This window comes from Solanum verrucosum, unplaced genomic scaffold (genome assembly GCF_900185275.1).
Source record: "Solanum verrucosum unplaced genomic scaffold, falcon-dt-bn FXZP01000103.1, whole genome shotgun sequence".
Lineage (NCBI taxonomy): Eukaryota > Viridiplantae > Streptophyta > Magnoliopsida > Solanales > Solanaceae > Solanum > Solanum verrucosum.
In genome coordinates, this window is record NW_026020048.1 from 2,019,398 (window position 1) to 2,037,587 (window position 18,190).

The 18,190-nt window shown below is 31.5% G+C and overlaps 3 protein-coding genes across 3 annotated transcripts; 1 reads left to right on the plus strand and 2 right to left on the minus strand.

Moving 5' to 3' along the window:
- Positions 1–1,335: 1,335 nt before the first annotated feature.
- Positions 1,336–7,044, plus strand: LOC125822388 (external alternative NAD(P)H-ubiquinone oxidoreductase B2, mitochondrial). The gene is made up of 10 exons (XM_049501783.1): positions 1,336–1,468; positions 2,697–2,976; positions 3,236–3,442; positions 3,585–3,835; positions 4,745–4,964; positions 5,069–5,173; positions 5,606–5,878; positions 5,975–6,096; positions 6,388–6,507; positions 6,600–7,044. The coding sequence occupies exons 1-10, from the start codon at positions 1,380–1,382 to the stop codon at positions 6,685–6,687; spliced, it is 1,755 nt and encodes a 584-aa protein (XP_049357740.1). The 5' UTR covers positions 1,336–1,379; the 3' UTR covers positions 6,688–7,044.
- Positions 7,045–7,683: 639 nt separating this feature from the next.
- Positions 7,684–9,023, minus strand: LOC125822380 (heat stress transcription factor A-6a-like). Its single transcript, XM_049501774.1, has 2 exons — positions 8,580–9,023; positions 7,684–8,497 (listed from the first exon to the last, which is right to left on the minus strand). The coding sequence occupies exons 1-2, from the start codon at positions 9,021–9,023 to the stop codon at positions 7,706–7,708; spliced, it is 1,236 nt and encodes a 411-aa protein (XP_049357731.1). The 3' UTR covers positions 7,684–7,705.
- A 6,923-nt stretch (positions 9,024–15,946) lies between these two features.
- On the minus strand, positions 15,947–17,292 carry LOC125822981 (FBD-associated F-box protein At1g61320-like). The gene is made up of 3 exons (XM_049502435.1): positions 16,624–17,292; positions 16,365–16,529; positions 15,947–16,264 (listed from the first exon to the last, which is right to left on the minus strand). Exons 1-3 carry the CDS (start codon positions 17,290–17,292, stop codon positions 15,947–15,949), a joined length of 1,152 nt encoding a protein of 383 aa, XP_049358392.1.
- Positions 17,293–18,190: the final 898 nt, after the last annotated feature.

The following is an 18,190-nucleotide window of genomic DNA, read 5'->3' on the forward strand; positions in this document are numbered from 1 at the left end:
GAGGTACCCACTGCCCACTAGCTCACATTTTCTTTTTTTCTTTTGTTTTAATTTAATTTGGTCAAGTATTCTTTTGTAAATTATCATCCATCCTATGCCCTTCTTTGGAAATGTTTAAAATACTAATTTATCAAATCTAATACTCCATTTGTCCAATATTGACTTGACATACCCCTTAAGAAAAATAATAGAGGTAATATTACTATTTTATCTTTTGACTTTTTAAATTTAATGTTTTAAGAAATGTGTTAAATGATAAATAGTAGTATTCTTTAATAGCAAGAATAAAATAATATAATTTTCTCTTGATTTTCTAAATTAGATAAATATTATTGGACAATTACTTTTAATATACAACTATCGTTGAACGGATGGAATATTGAATTAAGACAGGTTAGAAAAACCCAAACTCTCTTCTTTCTAGAACATGACTGTAATCACTTCATCACCTAGATCTTAGGAACCCCAAATCTGATTTTGCCTTTTATTAAACTTTGAATCTAAAATTCTCCAAGCTGGCGTCATGACTCATGAATACATGAACCTAACTTTTATTTAAATAATTAAAAAAGGAGCTTCCCACACAAATAAGAAATTGATTAAAGTACTATTAGATCAAGTGTGGTAGCCGTCAAATGAGACGAGAAGCCAACCTAACCAGTCGGTGATATTCGCATTCTTCACGGCTTTTCCTTTCCAAATCAAATCTCTAAAAAGCATGCCAATTAAACGCAACTTTCACGGCCTTATGACGGTGAGAGCCGCTCTCATGTGCTTTCCATGATTCAACGCTATTTTTCTACCAATCGCGTTAGATGTTGCGTATTAAATAATCATATCAATTGTTATTTTAAAAAATACAACATATAATTTAAGACGGAAGGAAGATAATTTTTTGTTAAAAATAATAGTGGGAAGGAAGGACGGAAGGTCCAAGTTGGAACGTGCTGACTTTTGACGGAGACAACAGAGCAAAAATGCGCTTAACCTTCCAAAATACATGTGTCTAATTCTTGGGCGACACGTTAAGCAAAGACCAGCGCTGCTCTAAGCTGGAAAGTATTAGAACTTTCATCTCATTTTAACTCTTCACATTCCCATTTCTTAGGGGAAAAAAAAGCCTTAACTCCATCTTCATATTCTCTTTCAACAACTCACGCCACGTTCGCAACAGCAAGTCTCTCAGGTATATAGTTTTATAAGAATTCGTTGATTATTTTGATTTCTATTGCTCCTGAAGGAATTTAAGGTGATATTTATGAAGTTTTGTAGCAGTAGTGATAAAACTGTTTAAGTTTATGGAGAATTAATGGATTTTAATTTCTATCGATAGATTGAAGAGAAGGCTGCTAGGTGAGATCGCGTAAGTTGAACGCAAAATGCAGAGAGTAACGGTGATTGAGAGATTTTCTAAAACATTCCGTGATAATCCTTCCCTTTCTAAGCTCCTCATTGTTTTCACTGTTAGGTATATCTTTTTCCTTAAATTTGGCTATGGTTACATATTTCAATTTGATGAATAACTAGTTTGTTTCATTTAGTTTTCTGATTTCTAGCTTCTGGGGAAAAACAAAACAAACAAACAAAACCTATAGATGCTTGTTGTTGATGATATGAAAGCTGTGTTGAATTTATATGTGAAGGAATAAGGTGTTGGTTACTTATGACATGAAGTTGTAGTATGGTCAAGTAGTTTCTAGATATAACTATTTTCAGATCTGCTAACTAAAATTGTAAATGTTTGCGGTGTTGATGAAATGTTCTACCTGCTAAGTACATTGATGTTTTTACAGTAATTCGACATACTTCTACGTATTAATCCTAATTTAATAGTTTTCTACTCTACTATTTACTCATAGTCATATTACTGGGTATGGATTGCAGAGCAAGTACCTCTGCCTTTGCTCTGTTTCAGTTATTGCATTGCCTTGATGATCGAATTAGAAGTAAGCAGAGTCCTGCAATCCTAATTCCTACGTACAAGTTTATTGTAACTTAATTATGGGTTTAATTCAATAGTAAAGGCATTTTGAATCAGGATTGCTGTAAGATCAGATGATTAATACTTCATGATTGGGCAATAAGATGTTGTTGTGTAGTTCTTTTCGGCATGGGGAATGCTAAATGTTTTACTATAGAGACTTGTAAATCAAAGATGAATATAGGATATAGAAAGGGGAAGTGGCAGTGAAATGCAGATAGCTGAGGACTGAGGCTGCAAGGGTACATAAGATGAGATATATGCTAGGCTTAAGCTCCCTCCCTACTGTACTAAAATCAGTAAATATGGCATGTCTCTTTAGTACATCCGTTTGGAATCCTTTTGTATAGAAGTGCTACAAAATTGCGCTATTTGATTATTCTCTACTTATTACGCCTTATATATGTGATATTTCTAAGCAAGTTTTCTTGTCATCTATGCTCGAGTAGAAGATATATCTTTAGGAGCAATATAATGATGCAGTTAGCGCATGTAGAGTAGAATACTTTCATTGCTAGTGCTTCATAGGCGTGTAGTTTATTATCATTGTTATTTCTTTTTGAACTTGGTCTGCCTTCTTGTTTTTTCCAAAAATTACCTAGGGGCATTAGTTTTTCTCCATCCTACTACCTTCATGGATACTTTTCTACTGCAGCCCATTATGTTATCTGTGAAGTGAGTTTCCTCTATTCTGACCCTTTCATATAAATGATAGTGGTGGAGGTCTTGTGGCATACTCTGAGGCAGGAAAATTGAATGACAATTCAAATTCTGGAGAATTGGTTGGGGCCAACAACAGAAAAAAGAAAGTTGTTGTCCTTGGAACTGGTTGGGCTGGAACCAGTTTCTTGAAGAATCTGAAGGATCCTTCATATGATGTCCAAGTGATATCTCCAAGAAATTACTTTGCATTCACCCCTTTGCTTCCAAGTGTTACATGTGGCACAGTGGAAAGTCGCAGTGTTGTTGAACCAATTCGCAACATTATCAGAAAGGTTGGAAACAATAATTCAAATAATAACATTTTGTTTGTGTTTCATTTTGATTCTTCAATACAAAGCCTATATAAGCACCTCTGACATAATTGTTCCATTGGCTAAACCAACTCTGAAGCACAATTTATTCATTCAACTTTGCCGACATGCTACAAATATAATAAATCCATTCAACTTTTCTATCCATATTATGATTATTAAGGCTAAGTTACTGAAATATCATGTTTCCTCTGATATTATGTTGACATCCTCCTTGCAGAAATATGCAGAGGCCTATTACTGGGAAGCTGAATGTATCAAAATTGATCCAGAAAACAAGAAGGTATATTGTCGATCAAATCTAAGCATCAACGGGAATGGGAAGGAAGAGTTTGCTGTAGATTATGACTATCTTGTCATTGCCACTGGAGCCCGTGTAAATACATTCAACATTCCTGGTGTTGAAGAGAACACCTTCTTCTTGAAGGTAATCCCCTTTATACCATCTGCAAGTTTGTGATATCACAAGATTAGGAGTTCAACATAATTTATTTAAGATTAGCTTGGTGCCACATTTAGCACATGCAAAACATTGATCATGACATTTACATTGAGTGCTCTTTGTTCAGGAAGTAGAAGATGCTCAAAAGATCCGTAGAACTGTTATTGACTGTTTTGAGAAAGCAAGTCTGCCTACTCTCAGTGACGAGGAGAGAAAGAGGCTTCTTCACTTTGTTATTGTTGGTGGTGGACCAACTGGTGTGGAGTTTGCGGCACAGCTTCATGACTTTGTCAATGAAGATATAGTTAGGCTGTACCCTAAGGTCAAAGATCTGGTGAAGATAACACTTCTTGAGGCAACAGATCATATTTTGAACATGTAAGACAGCACTTCTTTTAAGCAGTCATCTTAAGGATATTTCATAAGCATGCTCATACATCGTTACTCGAACAACCACCTACTGGAATTGGAAGTATATAGTAGTATATACTTTTCCTATCCCATAAAGAGAAGTTCTGGTGGAGTAATACCTCTTCGAGGCAATAAATCATGTTTGAACGTGCAAATTTAAGGATGTGTTAGAGAGTGATTCTTTATCTTTGGCTTTCCAATGATGCCTAGTGATGGATATTATCTTCCTACAGTTTCAGTTTCTGGCCCTTGATTGAGTTTATTGTAAATACAAAGAGTTTGAACCCAAAGGCTTGACATTAGGATGTGATACCTGGCATAGGACATTATGCTGTTGAAAGACACACCAAGCAAAGAACACTTTGGCTACTAGCCCTTGTTTAACAGTGCTGGGTTTATTGAAAATAATTTTCAGAATGAGCAAAACAGAAAATCGTTCAGTTCTGTTCCTTTTCTTCTCTTTTTTTTTTTTCTTTTATTTGGAGGGAGGTGAAGTAGATCAGGCTGCTTCACAGCGGTATACCTTCAGAGAATTGACAAGTAATGACATACTAAAGTGGGTAATATAACTTTGGAAAGAGGTTGAAACAGAGTAGAGTCACCATTTTATTCCAAAATCTAGTAGTTTATGCAGATCTTTTCAGTAGATGCCTTTTTGTTGCTCGGTAGTCAAAAAATTCGCAAAAGAAGTTGGTAATTCATTAGCTCAGAGACATCCAAAAGTCTTAAGTTCTGCTATGTGATGGGTGATGCCTGAGCAAATTCAAATATTTCTAGTTATACTGCAACCGTTTAATTTGAAACATGCAGCTTCCATTATGAGCTCATTTTTCAATTTCACTTGTGTTCTGATATTAATCTATTTATCATTTATAGGTTTGACAAAAGAATTACTGCTTTTGCTGAAGAAAAATTCCACAGAGATGGTATTGATGTGAAAACAGGGTCAATGGTTGTGAAGGTAGGAGAAAAAGAAATTTCTACTAAGGATGTTAAGCGTGGAGAAATAACTTCTATGCCTTACGGAATGGCTGTCTGGTCTACTGGTATTGGAACTCGTCCAGTAATTATGGAGTTTATGAAGCACATTGGTCAGGTATTTTGTCTTGTTTAGTGGGAGCTAATTTAATGCCTCTGTCAAGCTTTTGTTAGATTTTGTTGGTATTTATGTCAGTTATATGTAATACTATTTGCTAACAGGGAAACAGACGAGTGTTAGCAACTGATGAGTGGCTGCGTGTTGAGGGACAGGAGAACGTATATGCGCTTGGTGACTGTGCAACAATCAACCAGCGCAAAGTCATGGTAATCTCAATCACTTCCTGATCACATTTCCTTCCTTATACATATTGGGTAGTCATTCTATCCAGCATTCCACTAGAATGTGTTATATGTGTTCGTCTATTCTGTTAACCAGTTTTGAGTAGATAGTAACATTCAATTTCTTCTTTTTTTTCTTGATGACAATATCGTTGAAGCTTAGCTAGGAAATATATACAGTCAACACTCCACACTTCACAGGAATAATTTTCACTTTACTTCATTTGATTAAGAAGTGGTATGGAGCAGACAGTGATTTTCAGGGTACTTGTTTGATATTACTAGTACACTTTGGTTAATTAACATAGGGAACAGTCAGCTTCTGACAAAGTAGAACTTGTTTGAACTTTGAATTGACATTAGATATTGAATTGTGCAAATACTGATCTTTGTTTCACAAAATTTCTCATTGTTCAGGAAGATATTGCTGCCATATTTCAAAAAGCAGACAAAGATAACTCTGGAACACTTACAGTCAAAGAATTTCAGGAAGTCCTTAATGACATTTGTGAAAGATACCCGCAGGTGGAGCTTTACTTGAAAAATAAAAAAATGAGTAATCTTGTCGATCTCTTGAAAGAATCAAAAGGCAATGGTGTTAAAGAATCAATTGAGGTGGACATTGAAGAATTTAAATCTGCTCTGTCCCAAGTGGATACTGATATGAAGAATCTTCCAGCAACAGCCCAGGTATTATGCAGACAAGATTACCAGTGTAGCTTCTATTGTGTTCCTACTGGATGCACAATTAAATATCTTATGTCGTATGTGCATGAACTTTTTCAGGTTGCATCTCAGCAAGGTGTCTACTTAGCTAAATGCTTTAATCGTATGGAGGAATGTGAAAAAAATCCGGAAGGTCCTCTTCGGTTTAGAGGAGAAGGCCGCCATCGCTTTCACCCATTCAGGTATAAGTTGGATTTGTCTGATCATTTTGCACCATCTCTCTATGGGATCATGTTCCTCACACCAACACGAGTGAAGTTGGGATAAAGTAATCACAATTTTGCTAATGGTCTCATGCAGTATATTAATTTTTGAAACCAGTATGAATCCTTAGAAAGCTTGTCTTGAGTATGCACACAATCATTAATGGGAGGGAAGTATAAACAGGATGAATGGGACTAAAGCTCTGGATTGTGATTTTGGCTTGAAAAAGTTTCTATATTTTTTAACAGCAGTTTAAATGCTTGTTCCAGGTACCGACATTTGGGACAGTTTGCACCTTTGGGAGGAGAGCAAACAGCAGCACAACTTCCAGGAGATTGGGTTTCAATTGGGCATAGCAGTCAGTGGCTCTGGTATTCTGTGTATGCTAGGTAATTATTCCAAGCTTCTGTCTTGTTGCTTCTCCATCAATCTTTCTTTGATCTTTTGGATAAATCTGATAACCATGTTTTTGAATCTCCAGCAAACAAGTCAGTTGGCGTACAAGGGCATTGGTTGTCTCTGACTGGGTAAGACGGTTCATATTTGGAAGAGACTCAAGCCAGATTTAAGGTGTTACGCCCTCGACATTTCATAGGAGCTCCAGTGGATTTATCTTGAAATTCTATTAGGCTGTTACCAAAAGTTTTTTTATGTGAATCCTAACGGATTTGTTTGTTTAATTCTTTTACCAAACTCCTTGGCATTGACCGTTTGTGGGTTTCCTGCCATCACAATTTTGCAGCTACACGAAGTACTATACCATAGAGAACCCAAATTTCTATATTTGCATTATAATAAAGGTGAAATGAACAACATCCATAGGAGGGATGTTAAATTGTAATTTGAATTATTCCCATATATTGCTCAGGTGTTTTATTTTGAATAACATTCGGCTAAGCCTTTTAATGACACAATGTTTACTTCAATGGAATACAAGTTTTGGTATTTTTTGGTTGAAGAATTTACTAAAACATTGCTGCTTATTGCATGTCTGAATGTGTTTTCTTGTTGCTTTAGGTGTATGAATATTGCATGAGCATTTTTAGTAGCATGATTTCCTTCAGTCGATGGAACTTGTAAGTCTTTTTCTGACGGATCTTTCCATGTATGGTGTGTGTTGTTAGTGAAGTCACCCATCTGTGTAGCATTTGCATTGATTATGTTTGTTTATGATCTTTGCTTCTTTGAACCCTAGAAGTCCAATGAAGCAAGTATTGACTTGCAATGACCAGAGTCGGTTATTATAGATAAGAAAGTATATAGACAAGAAAGCATTCATGAGTACTGAGAATTGCATAAAAGTATATATCATGCACCGGAAATCTGAGTGTCTCAAATATTAATAGAGTAAAAGGTCATTTGTCCAACAACTAAAACAAACTAGTAAAGAAACAAAAGGTGCAGGAATCGAAGTTAGGAGTTATAACAGACTGGTAACAACTACAATGATAAAAAAACAAAGTTTTGTGACATCTTCTTCTTGGTGTCCATAGCATGCTATAGTAACCTCATGATTTCCTATTCCTGCACAACGAAATTAAATCAAACACACACACACAAAAAAAAATGCATGTATATTGTAAAGGTTCAAAGTGGGATTTCCTGCGACGGTGATAAGGCAGGATCAACCCCAGAGATGGCCTTGTGATCCATCTTTTCCACATAATCAGTCCAAAAAGTTGAACTTCCGGCCAGCTCCTCCGACTCCAGGAAATTATCAGGTTGCTCTTGAGCCAAATTATTCAAGTTCATCTCATCCATGAGCATTCTCCCCAAATATGAATCAGTCTTAAAATCTGCAGCATCGACGATCTTCTTCCTCCCTTCATTATCTCCCTCCAACTCTTCTACTACTTGCATTTTCCTTTTTTTGCTTCGATTGCCCTTCTTCCTCCCTTCATTATCTCCCTCCAGCTCTTCTACTACTTGCATTTTCCTTTTTTTGCCTCGATTGCCCTTTCCACTGTTTTCAACACCATCTTCTACCTCACCACCCTGTTTCTCTGCAACTTCAGTGCTGTCTAGCCCTCGCGTACATGCAAATAAAGAGTTGAACAAGATCATGCAAATTTTGGCTTTCTTAGAGGACATATTATTCCCAGCTTGATTTATGTCTTCCATCTCCTTCTCTAATACGTCTAGTTGCCGTTGCAGCATCATAATTTCTTCCCTCATTGTGACTTGCTCTACTCTGATTTCTTCAATCTCTTTCTCCATTGTAAATGCAACTGTTTCATCTATAGCTTGTCGTTCCGTTGACTGCTCATTCATCTGGGACTTACTAATCTTCCTCTTTATATTCCTCAACCACTGTCCTTTCCCTCTCTGAAAACAATCATGCCGAAACTCAAATTTATCCCAACTCACTTTCTTGAATCCCTATTTGTTCAAAAAAAATAATTGTAAATAACAATCTCAAAAATAACTTGTTATGTTACATCAATAGATTTACTATACTCACATAGCTGTTAAGCTGGCAGACGAAGCTAGAGATATTGTTGTGTCGAAAGAAACGGGGAAGAACTTCAACAGCAAATTTATGATTATCATGGATAATGAAACTAGTCCCATTATTGCTCCACGAAATCAAGGACTTGAACTGAATATCAGCAAGCATTTCATAAATCTTCAATACAAAGGGAGATGCTCTTCTTTGAAAATTGCGACGATTCGATGAAGACGAAAACAACTCCCTGGGAGTAGTAGGAGTAGCAGTAGCAGCATTGCCATGAATTACTTCGTTGCTTCTATTGTCACATTGATTATCATCGTCATCGTCATCATCCTCTAGCATTGAAATATCTATGTGAACATCTTCTAGTCCTTCATAACTTTCTCCCAATGCTTCAACAATATCATCAATCTCTGTCATTTTGCCTTTGCCTTTTCCTCCTTCTGTTTCCATATTTGATATCTTTGATCGTTTGGCTCAGTATTATGAAATTTTACTACTGGTAATATTATTCTGTCTGTATAAGTAGTACCATCCTTATAGCATGCAAATTCCCCCCAACTTTAAATTTTGGGTTAATAGCACTTTTGGTCCTCTGCTATCGGTGAATTTAAATTTCAGTCCTTATTACATTCAATTACTTGAAATGTGTATTTTGGTTCATCTACTTGTGAATATTCACAAATTTCTAGAATCACGTGTATTATTAAGGTTGTATTGTTCCTTCAACTACTTCTAAAAGTAGTTCAAATACAATATATTTACAACTAAAGGAAACAATAGCGAGCATTTAAACTGAAGGTTAATTATATTGAGTTATATTTATTATGAAGATCAAAATAGATTTAACAATTAATTCAGGGACCAAAAGTATTTAAACTATTTATTATTGTAACATAAGGACATACAACTGGACATAAGGAAACTAGGGTGTAGATTAATCCATGCTATTAGTAATCAAATAAGAATAGGTTAAATATTTTAGAAAAAGAATATATACTTTGGAGTATTTTGTACTTACAATGATGAAATGGTACAACACATGAGAAAAACAAATGCAACATGCAGGACTTCCTGTTCAAAGAAGAAAAATAAAATGAGTTTACTTCTAAAAACAAATAAATTGATCTGCTAACCATTTTGTACTTTGGCAACTTTGTCATTAGTTTTTAACTTTAAATTATTGTGTTGTATATTATATCATTAAATATAAAATTTCTAAAAGTAACATGAAAGGTTCAAGATAAAAAAAATTGTATTTGAAGAGAAACATGACAACTCACCATCACACTAATAATTAAAGAGCGAACTTTCGTAATTAATATCAAAAGTCAAAATTATATTGCTATTAATTCAGGGTATTCATCGGTCGGTTTGGATCGGTTATTGGTTAAAATCAAAATCAAATCAACTTAATCGATTTTAAAATTATCAAAATCAAACCAAATATAATATACATTTATCGGTTTGATTGTTATCGGCTTCGGTTCGATTTGGTTCAGTTATTCAGTTATTAACCATACACAAAAATATATTAGAAAAAAAAAATTCATTTAAAACGTGAAAAAAGTGACAAGAATTCATTCAAAATGAAAAATAGTTAAAAATGACTACCATTAGAGAACTTTCGATCACTGAATTTACTATGAAAAAAACTTCAAAATTTCACTTTTTTCCCTAGAAAGAAAAGACAGTGACTTTTTCAGTCCTACAAAAAATTGTCATAAACACTCATATCCATGAAACAAATAAGATAAATGCTCTCATCTTAGGCATTTTTGCTTTCACAAGTAAATTATAAATAGGCCCACGAATTTGTATAAGTAAAAAAATGAAAAAAACTGACGTTATTTCCCTTTATACAGTTTCTTCATCTCGTTTATATCTCTACTTTCCTTCAATTTCTCCTAATTTTTCTCCCCAAAATCAGTTTTAAAATTCAAATCTTCACCACCATGTTCTCAATTGTGATTTCAAAAATTTCAGGTACCGCCAAAACTTATCTCAATCGGTTCATTTAAATTTTTATCTTTTTTTTTTTTCCATTTTTTCAAGCTATTTTTCATATCAATTCATCATCTATACAGAGTTTCATTCACGCAATGGATGCCAGTCTTCATCTACCAAATTGACAAGAGATATACACTTGCATGTCGAAAATATTGTTAAACAACCATCGTTTTCGTTGGGTCTAACTCAGAATTTTGGAGAGTTGCAGGTTCAATGTCAAAATCCAACACAATGCAAGAGATAAAATTCAAATTGAAAAATGACCCAATTAGATTGGGCGAAATTACTGCAAAATCCAAGCAATCCATTGTTGAGGGAGGTAAGAAAGTTCAGTCTGATGCTGGGTCAAGTAAAAAAAGAAAAGAAAAAACAACTAATTATACAGGTGAAAACGCCAAAAGAAAGGAAGTTGTTTCTGGCTCATTGGAGCATGATGAGGCATTTGTATAATCTTTATTTTGTATATGTTGCGATTGTATATTATTCTTATATTTTCTTTGTTGATTTATGTCTTGTACCTATTTGTTTATACAGTTGTGTATAGTCACCATGTTTAATATCCAAACTAAATGTATAAAATAGAACTATTTCACTATACATACAAGGTAAACAATTATACATTGAGATTGATTGTATAATGTATAATATTAATAGTTATTGTATTAGTAGCGTCACAACAATTTCTCTGTATATACAGTATAAATATTTATACATTTGATACAATTTTGTGCATTATTTTTGTATAAGTTTTAGCATTTGTATAAGGATATGTTTTGTATAATGTTCATTTAGACATATACAATTGGGCAGAATCATAAATTTACAATTGACAAACCTAAAATAATAGACATATACATATACCTATTATATACAGAATCATACATCCAAACTAAGGACGAACCTTCACTGTATAAATATACAAATTTGAAAAAATAGTCAACAATTTCATATACTTATACAACTTACAACAACACTAATAGGTATATGTATATAAACTACAACGAATTCTATTTTTCATTTATATACATATTCCCAATATACACGTATATAAAAGATTATATACACAAAATAAAGCTTAATACAAATATACAATCGATAAAATTGTATACAAATATACAGATTCATATATCCAAACCAAAGACGCACCTGCACTGTATAAATATACAAATTTGAAACAATAGTCAACAATTTCATATATGAATTATACATATCTGACTGACTCATACCAAAACACCTATACGTATAAACTCTTAACAAATCATAATACAATTTCATCTTCATTCATAGATTCGACAACAAATATACAAATTCGAACAAAAATATGACTGTGAACAAAGCGAATCTACGATCCAAAATTCAAAATAATCAACAATATCATCCAGAAAATTTGATGATCACAAATTTTGAAATCATAACTATTAAACTCTATTACGAACAAAATATACAACTCGAAATCTACATTCAATTTTAATTGATGAAAGTTTTAAAGCAAATCTGATTTTCAATACAAGATGAATACCAATTTCGATCAGAAAAAAATAAAATCAAAGTATTTTTCAATAGGAAATACATTTTACCTCCTCTTGATCGTCAACAACTAGATCGATTTTCTGAACTGAGCTTCAATGGAGTTCTTAGTGATGAAGAAGACGTAGAAGGAAAGAATTTCTACTGACACATAATGTGCGTGATTCCAACGATTTTTTTCCTTTTATTGCAACCAAATTATCGCATTTTTTAATTTATTTTTTTAAAATCAAATTGTATATAAAAGGGAATAGGCAACACAAATTTTGGTATGAAATGCAATTATATAAAGTATAGTCATGGAGTACAAATATGGATTTTATATTTGCTATACATAAAATTTTCTCTTTTTCTAATTACACAAATCCCAGGTTTTTTAGGCATTTCGAATACATAATTAAGGATCTAGATACATTATTGTTGATACATTATGTATCAATCTGTTGCACTTATTAAGGAAAAAAAAAAGCTGAAAAATCAAATTAAGATCTCAAAGTATTCATCTGTTGCACTAATTAAGGGGAAAAACTGAAAATCAAATTAAGATCCCATAAATTGCGCTATTTCATTTCAAATTATTTTCAAGAATTCAATCATATAGTGTAACTAACCAAAAAGTTCAAAAAATAAATTTCTTCTTCTTGTTCATCGTTCTCTTTGTTTCATAAAAACTTTTGTTGAAATTTTGGATAAGCTAGGTGAGTTAAGAAGGATACAAAAATGATGGAATTGGTGTTGGACAAATGATTTCTTTTGTGAATCTTCAAGTTCATCGAATATCCTTTCGATTTTTATTCAAGATTGTCGAAAATTTTGAGATTCAAAATTCTTCTCCCAGTTCATTGAAGATCCTTTCAATTTTGATTCAATATTGTTGAAAATTTTGAGTTCAAAATTATTCTCCTAGTTCATTGAAGATCCTTTCAATTTTGATTCAAAATTATCAAAAATTTTGAGAAGATACGTCATGAAGATCCTTTCAATAATAAGTGTTGCATTTCTACTAGATACATTAAATAAGAAAGTGTTGCCCATAAGATTTTAGGTTTGAGATCGATACATTATTGTTTGGTAATTGTTATGTATCAGATACATTTAGTATAAATTCGAAATTACGTATCATAACTAAAAGATTAGTACATGATACATTATTATTTATGTATCTTATTTTGTTTGAGATCTACTATAATTTAAAATTAAAAAATACATTATACATGTAATTGTTCCAAATTAGCTTCTTTTTTTGTTTGTGTGATACATAACACAAAGTTTATGTATCAAGTACATTTATATTGAACATGATAAACATTAATAGAAGATTCAACAACATTAGAGTTATGTATCAATTCCTTAAATATGAACATGATACATTGCATAAAAAAAAGGTTATTGTAGTAGTGATGTATCAGATCAACGATAACACTAACAAAGATTAATTTAAGACTCAAAATAAACAAGATACATTAAAAATCTGTATCTTTGATAGTGATGTCCGTGCAATGACAGATCGAACTTTTTTCTTCTTTTTTTGGACGTTTTTCAACTGTAGATATATTAAAAGAAAATAAATGTTTTCAAGAAAAAGTTTCAACGACGATATGATTAACTAAAATTGCAAAGGTTCAATAAGATTTCAATGGGGGCAATGGGAGGAGGTAATTTTATTTTTATTTTTTAAGATGAAAAAAATAAAAAATAATAGTAAAAGAAATCGGAAATTGAAGTGATGGAAAGAAATCTAGCTCTTGAATAATTTGAAATAATTAATTGAAAATAGAAAAAAATTGAAATTCAAAAATAGATTAATTGATGTAATTATGGAGAGATTTGAGGCGTGAAAAAAGTAAGGAGAATCATGGGTATGAGATTTCAAATTAATGTATCCAGAAAAGGGAATGATGGGAGGAAAAGAAGGAATTTTTTATATTTTTTGAAATGGTAGAGAAAGTAAGAAAATATGATAATAAATGGTGTGTAGTTAAATAATTTTTCCTAATATAAAGGATGCCTTGATTTTTTAATTTCTTTTTACCATATATATTAGGACTTTAATTGGTAATTATTTTAATATCTCTTACTATATATTTTAGAACTCCTTAATTATTTATTCTCCTAAATTCTCTTAAGTCTTAACATATATTCTAGGACTCCTCAATTATAAATTTTCCTAATAAGTAATAACTCTTGCCATATATTATATGACTTCATTAATAATTAATTCTTTTAATATATCGTACCATATATTTTAGGATCTTAATTATTAATTCTCCTAATATAACTTATCATATATTTTCCTCTTACCATATATTTTATGATTCTTTGATTTTTAAAATATATTTTTTTTCTTACCATATGTTTTAGGATTACTTAATTATTAATTCTCCTAATATGTTTTATCATAAATTTTAGAACTTCTTAATTATAATTCTCCTAAACCTCTTACCATATACTTTATGACTCCTTAATTATTAAATCTACTAATACTTCATACTCCCTCTGTCCACAATTGTTTGGCAGGTATACTAAAAATAGATGTCCAAGATTATGTCAATTTAAACAATCAAGAAATAATTAGTCATTTTTTTCCAATTTTGCCCTTAATGATAGTGTAGTTCAATTGAAAAGTTATGTGTACTTTTGGTATTCTTGGTATTGTAGGGTTATATTAGTCAAATTACACCTTGTATTAAATTTTCCTTGAGGGATGTGCATGACCTTACCCTGACAAACAATTGTGGACGGAGGGAGTACCATATATTTTTCTCTTACCATATATTTTAGGATTCATAAATTATTAATTCTCTTAATACTCCCTCTATCCCTAATTACTTGTCCACTTTTGAATTGACACACATATTAAGAAAATAATTAATGACACAGTGAATTTACCATTTTACCCCTATTAATTATGAAGTGCATGAAAAGTTCTACATTTTTCAAAGTAATTATTCATTTAATTGAGGGTATAATAGGTAAAAAAAATTGTCCTTTCTTGATTTGTCAAAATGGACAAGTAATTAGGAACAACTATAAAAGAAAAAGTGGACAAGCTAAGTAATTAGGGACAGAGGGAGTATCTCTTACCATATATTTTAGGAGAAATTAATTTACTATATATTACTAGGAAGAAAAAAAGACTCAAAGCTCAATTGAGCCAAACAAAAGAGAAGCACAAACTTTCAAATTCAACATATAATAATTACATAGAAAGCAACAAAATGACTCGTACAATAACAACTAAAAGTGCCCAAAAGAGCCACAATAAATGAAAGTAAAGTTTTTGATGAAATCTTCATCATCGAAACAATTAAGAGAGTTTGCAATTAAATACACTTGAAGGATATATTAGTAGAAAAACTAATAGTTTGAATCTAACAAAACTTGGTAACCTAAATATTTTGAACTCCTTTGTAATAATCGATAGTTTTACCTCAAATAGTGAAGGTACAGGGTACTAACCCTAACCATCCACTAGTTATATAGATGTTAGTATGATTGAACACCTAATAGTAAAAGGTGCTAACAATTCGTATATAATGGCTACCTAGTTTGTTAAATAAATAAATATCCTTTGCAACGAAAAAAGAAGATATGACTAAAATTTAAAATTTAAAATGGATGATATAATTGATTAAAAATAACAAAAGTTCATATATGAAATTCAAAGTTCACAAATACCACTTAAAATCAGCAATACATATATCTTCTTCAACCTTCTACATATTCTTATCACAACAATAATATTGCACCATCAACTAATACAAAAAAAATACAAAGGAAAAAATATATGTTTCTTCTCCAACCCTCCTCCTACAATTTTTTTAAATTTTATTTTGCATTTATAAATCTCCATGCTTAGGAAATACACAACTTTTGTCCTCATATTGACGGTAGGTAGAAAGCATAGTTGTGTTTGAAACTGTAATGACATCACTCAACTCAATTTCTAGACAGTTCTCCTTTGAAACAATAATCAAAGACTCAAGCCACTTTGCTCGCGACGAAAAGAAATTCACCAATTTCTTTTCAAGTTCAAGTCTCTTGAACCCTTTCACTTTTAATAGTTTTAGTTGTGGAAACTCAATTTTGCAATTCTCAAGTTTTTCCTTTGCAATTGAATTCCAGTAGCTTCCAGCTTCCATTGCATAATTACCCAACTGCATAAATTTATTTAATTAAGTATTTCACAAATCAAATAATTAACAATAGTTAGAAAAAATATTATTATTTTAACGAGATCAAAATTAAGATACTTACGTCAAGAAAGAGTCTTTCAATTTGAGGGCAATTCTTGACAAATAAAATAATGTCACATGGGTTAACAAAGCTAAGCCCGTATATAACTATCTGAAGCTCCTTCAAGTTTGGAAGGTATAACTCCATATCAATGTGCTCAAAATCCACATATTTAGGAGAAAGTCCCTAAATCAAATACAAAAAACATATATTTAGGTTGTCAGTATATAAAAATAAATTCATAAATAAAAACAAAAATGCCAACCATTAGATTAATTACCTCAAGAACAATATTGTTAATCGAGAGAATTTGCACATTTCTTAAGACTTCAATTAAATCATGCCTTTCACTTATATGTTGAAGCCAAGTAGCGATACCAAGATTTAATATCACATCTTTTGATATGATTGGATCAACAAATTTGATTTTGTTAATCTGACCATCATAATGAAATGTGTTGATATTTTGATTATCTACGGTGATCAAAGTTATGTCACCACAATTTCTAATCAAAAGAGTTCGAAATTTGTTCGAACCTTTGATTGTAAGATCACCAGTTGAAGAACAATCATCCAATGCTAAAGACTCAAGAACCACACAATGTATAAATAATTTTTTAATAAAAAGAGGTACAACTTGAACTCTAGTTAGACTAAGAGATTTCAATAATCGTAAGCTTTTTGAATTTGGCGATAGAGACAAGCCACAACCAGTCAGTTTCAGAACGTAAAGAGTGTCAATGTCGATAGAATTAGATTCCATATTGTAAGTAGTTCGATTAATAGAGGTAGCTACTTGTAACTCGAGCTCTTCTAGGCCCTTTGATGCAACAATTTGAATCCACTTCTTTAAAGGAAAGTTGTACTTTGATGGCGCAGGAATATAAAGCTTAAAACTATCCACTTTTTCACCCAAATGACTATTTATGATGTTATCAATAATCGACATCTCGTCTCTACCTGTCAAGTAACACTTCCATTTAAACATTTTGTCAAAACAAATATTACGAGAATATAACCATGAATTTAGAAATGATTTTGCTACAACAGAAGAAGAAATAGCATCCTTGATAGGTAAAAAAGTAAAAAAATTCTCCACAAGATGACTAGGAAGAGAAACAGTAGGATTAGATACTAAAACTCTCTTTCTTCTTTTATATCTCGGAGCTTTCATCGCTATTTTTTCTCCTAAATCAGAAGAGAATATATATATATATATAGAGAGAGAGTGTATTAAGGTCAGACAATGTGAGAAATTTATGTATTTATAGACTAAAAATTGTAAATATGCTTTAAAAAAAATCTGAAGGAACTTAATAAGTTACCTTAATGTAATTTTTGTTGTTGGAAAGTAAATTACAAAAAAAATAAAAAATTGTGTTACATTCCTTGCTGTATGACACATTTCTCAGATTTGAAATCCAAAAAATGTATTCAATAATTAAATGTAAATTTCAAATACAATATAAGAGGCAAAATAATGAAAATATGTAATTTTTTACCAGATATTTTAAGGCTCATTAATTATTATTTTTCCTAATATATCTTATTATATATTTTTCTCTTACCATATATTTTAGGATTTCTTGCTTTTTAAAATATTTTTTTTATTATATATTTAACACTTTTTAAGTAATGCTTTTAATACCTCTTATCAGATATGGTAAGAGAAAAATATATGTTAAGAAATATTAAGAGATTTATTAATTAATAAGTCTTAAAATATATGGTAAGATAAAACTATATGGTGAGAGATATATATTAGGATAATTATTAATTAATGAATCTTAAAATATATTGTAAGAGGAATTTTTTAAAATTAAGTAGTCTTATAATTAAATATTAAT

Excerpts from the sequence above, each read along its gene's own strand:
- LOC125822380 (XM_049501774.1), bottom strand. The coding sequence starts at position 9,023 with ATGGAAACAGAAGGAGGAAAAGGCAAAGGCAAAATGACAGAGATTGAT. Across the intron at positions 8,498-8,579 it reads TCTGCCAGCTTAACAGCTAT|GGATTCAAGAAAGTGAGTTG; the intron begins GTGAGTATAGTA and ends TTGAACAAATAG.
- LOC125822981 (XM_049502435.1), bottom strand. The coding sequence starts at position 17,292 with ATGTCGATTATTGATAACATCATAAATAGTCATTTGGGTGAAAAAGTG. Across the intron at positions 16,530-16,623 it reads TTAACAATATTGTTCTTGAG|GGACTTTCTCCTAAATATGT; the intron begins GTAATTAATCTA and ends TATTTGATTTAG. Across the intron at positions 16,265-16,364 it reads TTGAAAGACTCTTTCTTGAC|TTGGGTAATTATGCAATGGA; the intron begins GTAAGTATCTTA and ends AAATTTATGCAG.
- LOC125822388 (XM_049501783.1), top strand. The coding sequence starts at position 1,380 with ATGCAGAGAGTAACGGTGATTGAGAGATTTTCTAAAACATTCCGTGAT. Across the intron at positions 3,836-4,744 it reads ACAGATCATATTTTGAACAT|GTTTGACAAAAGAATTACTG; the intron begins GTAAGACAGCAC and ends TATCATTTATAG. Across the intron at positions 5,174-5,605 it reads TCAACCAGCGCAAAGTCATG|GAAGATATTGCTGCCATATT; the intron begins GTAATCTCAATC and ends CTCATTGTTCAG.